This window comes from Gavialis gangeticus, unplaced genomic scaffold (assembly GCF_001723915.1).
Source record: "Gavialis gangeticus isolate Ggan-Ray unplaced genomic scaffold, GavGan_comp1, whole genome shotgun sequence".
Taxonomy (NCBI): Eukaryota; Metazoa; Chordata; order Crocodylia; family Gavialidae; genus Gavialis; species Gavialis gangeticus.
In genome coordinates, this window is record NW_017729008.1 from 22,044,930 (window position 1) to 22,050,692 (window position 5,763).

General features: G+C 41.8%; 1 protein-coding gene across 2 annotated transcripts in view; it reads right to left on the bottom strand.

Annotated features, from left to right (window-relative positions):
• Positions 1-335: 335 nt before the first annotated feature.
• Positions 336-5,763, bottom strand: part of GNAT3 (G protein subunit alpha transducin 3) — a 79,597-nt gene continuing 74,169 nt past the window's right edge. For both annotated transcript variants that reach the window (XM_019509717.1, XM_019509716.1), the window contains 3 exons: positions 2,246-2,375; positions 1,840-1,993; positions 336-792 (listed from right to left, as the gene is read on the bottom strand). In XM_019509717.1, coding sequence (XP_019365262.1) covers positions 602-792; positions 1,840-1,993; positions 2,246-2,375 — 475 coding nt within the window. In that variant the 3' untranslated portion in view covers positions 336-601. The remainder of the gene's footprint in view (positions 793-1,839; positions 1,994-2,245; positions 2,376-5,763) is intronic.

A 5,763-nucleotide genomic window follows, 5' to 3' on the forward strand; every position in this document is an offset into this window, starting at 1 on the left:
ATGGGGTCCCCCATGGTCCCTTTCCCCCCTCCTTCAGCCCCCCACCCCCAGCCTCTACTTACCAGCATGGAGTCCAGGTCCAGCTCCCTACTGCAGTGGGCGGGGACTGTCTGAATCACTGAAGCTCTCACAATCTTTTCTGAATCAATTTGGAGAGCTTCAAATCAATTTAAACCTTTTAATTAGTCTCCTGATTTAATTCAGCCGAATTGGGCCAAATCTCCTCTGAATCGAATCACCATCCGAAGCTTCACACAGCCCTAATGCAAAGTAGATTAATTCTACTGCGCATTAGCTCATTGGCATGATATTTGCCTGCTGTGCTAATGCACAGTAGAATTGGTCTACTGAACATTTAGTGTCTCTTGTAGGTGCTCCCTCTGTGTGGCACTTTCATGATTGTCCTCATAACTGAGGCTTTCTACAATGGTAACTACAGTCAAGACTCAGCATTACATCTAAAGAAAACTTAACTGAGTGCACCATCTTTTTCCGCCTCCATTTTTCCTTTACACTCATCATATAGGATCAAGGAAGAAGAGTAGGGGGAGGTCAAAAAGGAAAGAGGAAAATTGGGAGGCACGATGTGGGAAACAAATGCTTAGAAGAGTCCACAGTCTTTCAGATTTTCTTTGATTATTATGTCTGTCACTGCATCAAAAACAAACTTAACATTCTGGGTGTCTGTTGCACAGGTCAGGTGACTATATATCTCCTTGTCTTCTTTCTTTACATTCAAGTCTAGGAACTGTTTCTTGATATAATTTCCTGCATCTTCAAATGTGTTTGCTCCTAGTTGGAGATAATAATAGAAAACAGAAACAAGACACTTTCAATTTGGGCATCCTAACTGCTACTAACAAAGAAGATTTTGATAGGGGTGAGAGGTGAAAATGGGAAATGGGAGGGAGAGCATAGGCACTTAACTTTAGGTACCCAAACTTGAAAATGTCAAGTTTGAATTAGCCATTGAAATCAAAATGTCAGCATAAAAATAAATCGTCTAATGTTGTGAATGCTTAGTGCCTGCAGCTAAGAGTGAGTGAAAGAGTTAGGAGTGTTAGCAGGATTAGGATTGCAAAAAATGATAGATGTGGCAGGAGTGAAGAAGGGGAAGGAGTAAAGAAATTGAAAAAGAAAAATGCAGGAAAAATGCATAGGTTTAAGGGTTGAAATTTAATTTTTTTAAATGTAATTTCACCAGCACTCACAGAAAAGGGATGGAAGACTGTTCTAGGGACTTATTTCAAACACAGGGCATGATGTGAATCAAGCATCTTTCACCTAGTTGTTGCCTGGATATAGTAATATCTGGATATAGTGATATCTGGGTCTGCTCATGTTTATGGAGAGCCAGAGTTTCAGCTTATGTAAACTGGCAAAATTCTACTGGGTCTAGACCATATTGTTTAACTATCCTAAGTTATAGAAAGTAAAGCTCTACAGTTGGGCACTCAAAATTGCTAGCCACTTCTAAAATTCAAGGCCATACTACATATTTAGGATAACACTCTGGAATAGCGACACACGTTTTTCAGTTGGCATAATGTAATATGATTATGTAATATATATTCTGCTTCACCAACTGGGAGTAACTGCTGTTTTCTATCTGCAGAGAAAATTGTGACATCAATAAGAGAACAGACATTTACATTTATGGAATGTTGTTAGATAATGCAAGGAAAAAATCCAGATGCTGACATGGGGTAAGTAGGTGAAACACCATTGACCTCCACAATGAGTAATGGTGACATCATCTCCTCTTGCTTTAATAACCTTCTCATTAGCCTCCACATTGACTATTTTTATGTAGTATTCCTCTTGAACCCTAAAACCTACCATTGTACTCTGGAAAGCAGACATGCAGATGAACTTTTGTTATTTTCTCTTGGAAGAGATCTTTCTTATTTAGAAATAGCACAATGGAGGTGGTTGCAAAGTACTTATGGTTGCAGATACTGTTGAACAAGTGAAGGCTTTCATGCATTCTGTTCTGTGAAGAAGCAGAAGTTGTTCATTAGACAAATTCCATCCCCAGGCATCACTCTCTGCCTCTGTCTCTGTCTCTGTCTCTGTCTCTGTCTCTGTCTCTGTCTCTATCTAGTGTGTGTGTATAAACATATTTTAGTTAAGAAACACTGCTTAGTCAGCTTTTAATAGTTATTGTGAGATGCATTAATTCTTATGTGCCATCCCTGCATTAAAACTTCACAAAATAAGATATTATTTTTTCCTTCCAACTTACCACTTCCTTATCTTCTACCAGTACCATGTCATAGGCACTAAGTGCAGCACAGAATATGATGCAAGTAACCCCTTCAAAGCAGTGAATCCACTTTTTTCTCTCTGATCGCTGTCCACCCACATCAAACATTCTAGGCAAAAGGAATAACATATGTATCATGTATAACAGTAAATTATGAAGTCTTATTTACACCTTCAAACTTACAATGTAATTAGAGATGGATAGCATTGAAATACTCAGCTCACCCAACTACTATTCTAATACTCTTTTTGGAAAGTCAAAATGATCTACATATTACTTAAAAATATGTGGTAGAGATGAGGCCAATAGGTGACCCTAAAAGTGACATGCGGTGGATCCATATATTTAAGCAGAGCACCAATGCAGTCAAGGGGGCTCGACAGAGATGCTCAGTGAAAGACTGGGCTCTAAACTGCTCATAGAGATGAACTAGGGAGGCCCTGGCTATTAAAAAGACCCTCAATATAGTATTATTTTGTTTGTTAACTGTAACATTTGTAGGGAACTGATCAACATAAGATTACTAGGAATCCAATCACTAATTAACCTATTAGTTATAATAAATTGCCTAGTATGGGTTTATATATGAAGCTCTTTGTTTTCTTTGTCCTTCCTCGATCTGTTATATAGCTGTGTAACTAGCAGAATTTCTTATAATTTTCTGTATGTTATACCTATTTTGTGCCCTGGCAATTTCACTCTGTTGCATCTGCTACATGACATGCTTGCTCCACAGTTAAAGGAAAAACAGGATTCAAATATGACTGTTATTCAAATAAGCATATTTTATAGGTGCAATGAAGGTTGGAGTGAGTGCAGAGCTGGAAACCACCAATCTTCTTAAACACAGAAGAAGGTACCATACCATCTGTGGGGGACTGAGCTAAGACCACTTTTTTGCATCACAATCCTTCAACACTCTCCTGAGTTTGAGTTTTCAATATGAGAATCTGGTTCCTTAGGACCAGCATGGTCAGATAGAATACAGGCCTTAAGGTTCTCACTTATCTTCACATTTCTTCAGGTACTAGGGGTGTGTTCTTCCTCTCTCCTGATTTTTGGGAAAAGATTGGCAAACTTTGAATCCCAAAGTTTGTTTAAGGTACAAAGTCCTTCTTACATTATCTCCATCCTTTGAAAAATATTTTATATTTGAAACTCAAGCCACATTTTGCACTTTATGGTGAGCGGCAGACATTACACATAAACCAGTTTAAGTAATCAGAAACTGGTTTAAACCTGTAACAGAACAGATGTTCAGGATACATAAACCAGTTTGAAAATGGCTGAAACTGGTTTGAGATAAACCTGGTTGAATGTAGTATCGGACTTAACTGATCTGGATCAAATCAGTTTATGAAATGTCTGTCCTAGACCCCGTGCTGGTTTAAGTTAAACCAGACTCTTCCAGCATCCCAGCATGCTCTCTGGGTTCGGCGGGACTCTCTGCTCCAGAGTAGAGCTGCCCTTTCCCCTCTGCTCCCTGGCTGGGGCTTGGCAGAGACTGCAGGCATTTGCCTGGCTTCCCCCTGCTCTCCACTTCCTCTCCCCACTCTCTGCTAAACAGGGACTGCCTTATCCCCTCTGCTTTACACAGACACCTCTCAGCATTAGCTAGCAGATCACATGCTGGCTATGGTCAGTGCTGTGGTAGACAGGACAAAGCAGAATTAACTGGTAGCTGGTAATGTCCCTCTGTTTTCTTAATGGGGTAATAAAGCCTGAGTTAGAGGCAGTCAATTCCCTGCTGGGCTGGTCAGAAGTGTGCGTGTGTAGAGGGAAATTCCTCCCTAATCAGAGTATCCTGCTGGGGACCAGACACTCCCCACCCTGCCTAAGCTCAGCACTGTGGAAAGAAGGGAGGGCTGCTCTAGCACCACCCCCTCCCCCTGCTCCCCTCTGATTTCTAGCCTGGGATATCTGTGCAGATACAAACAGATTTAGCCTAGCCAGATTAGACTAACCTGCAAAGACTGAATCAATTTAGGCTCAGGCTTTTTGTATGCCTGTCCCTAGCCTATGTGGGAGTGAAATGCAGCTTAATTTTGCTAGCAACAGAAATAATAAGATTCAATAAGAGCGAATCAGTTTACTAATAAACATGGCGGAATAATTTTTTACAGAAATTGTTTTTTTTTACAATATACTTACCCTCTACTTGGTTCACCATGAATAAATTGAGTCCTGAAAGTTAGTAGAGATTATTCATTTTTCAAAGACTGAATGAAACTCTAATTTCTAGAGCTGACAAAAGGGTTGGAAACAACTTTTTCAACAAATTTAATCTTTTTCTTTTTCTTTCTCACAGAGTGTCTTTGAATTTGAGCTTTGTTGATTTGTTAACCAGTCCTTGATATTCAAATGCTGCTTAGATGCAGTTGTACACATGCACCCACAGCTTTTGTGCATGTTTGTATGTACAGGGGCAGATCCAGGAGGGGGTTGAAATAGTGCAGTTGCACCTCCTTTTGATTCCTGGTCCACCCAAACTTTAACACCAAAAGTCTGGGAGGGACAGTGGCATGTCTATTCAGGCAGTGCTGAAAGAGTGGACCAACTTCATGACTAATTAACATTTTCCCAATTCCTGCTAATCTGTCTACACTCTGCAGGTGCTAACAACCCTCTATCTTTTTCAATAGTCTTCATGGTCCTCTCTTCAAGCTGTCTGTTAGCAGTTCCTGGTAATATCTTTCTTCAGTCTCACAGCCCTTCAGACTGTTTTTAGCTTTAGCTAAAGGGCCCAAGGTTTGACCATCCCAACAAAAAGCAAGGGGGGCAGGAGTTCCCGAAAGCCCCCCTGGCTCACCAAGGGCATCCGGGAATGCCTGACTGCCAAAAAGGCAGTGTACACCTGGTGGAAGGGGGGTGCTATCTCCAAAGAGGAGTATACCTCCTCTGCTCGGGCTGTAGGGGGGCTGTCAGGAAAGCTAAGGTGGGCATAGAGCTAGGACTTGCGTCCAAAATCAAAGATTACAAAAAGTACTTTTTCAAATATATAGGGAGGATGAAGAAAGCACCGGGAAATGTGGGGCCCCTGCAAGATCCTCTGGGCAATCTGGTGGTTGTGCCAGAGGAGAAAGCAGACCTCTTTAACCAATTTTTCATGTCTGTTTTCCTGGGCAGGGACCGGGACTTCCCCACCTTGATGCAAGACAGACTTGAGGGGAACACCTCTAGACCTCAGGTTGGGGAGGACCAGGTTAGAGAGCTTCTGGAGGGGCTGGTCATTTTCAAATCATCGGGTCCAGATGCTCTCCACCCCAGGGTGTTGAGGGAGCTAGCAGGGGTTATTGCAGGGCCCTTGGCACGGCTTTACGAGTGCTCGTGGTGCTCAGGCCAGGTGCTGGATGATTGGAAGGTAGCCAACGTGGTCCCCATCTTTAAAAAAGGGAGAAGGGAGTACCCAGGCAACTATAGGCCCATCAGTCTTACCTCAATCCTAGGGAAACTCTTTGAGAAGATCATCATGGAGCACATCTGTGATGGGCCGGCCT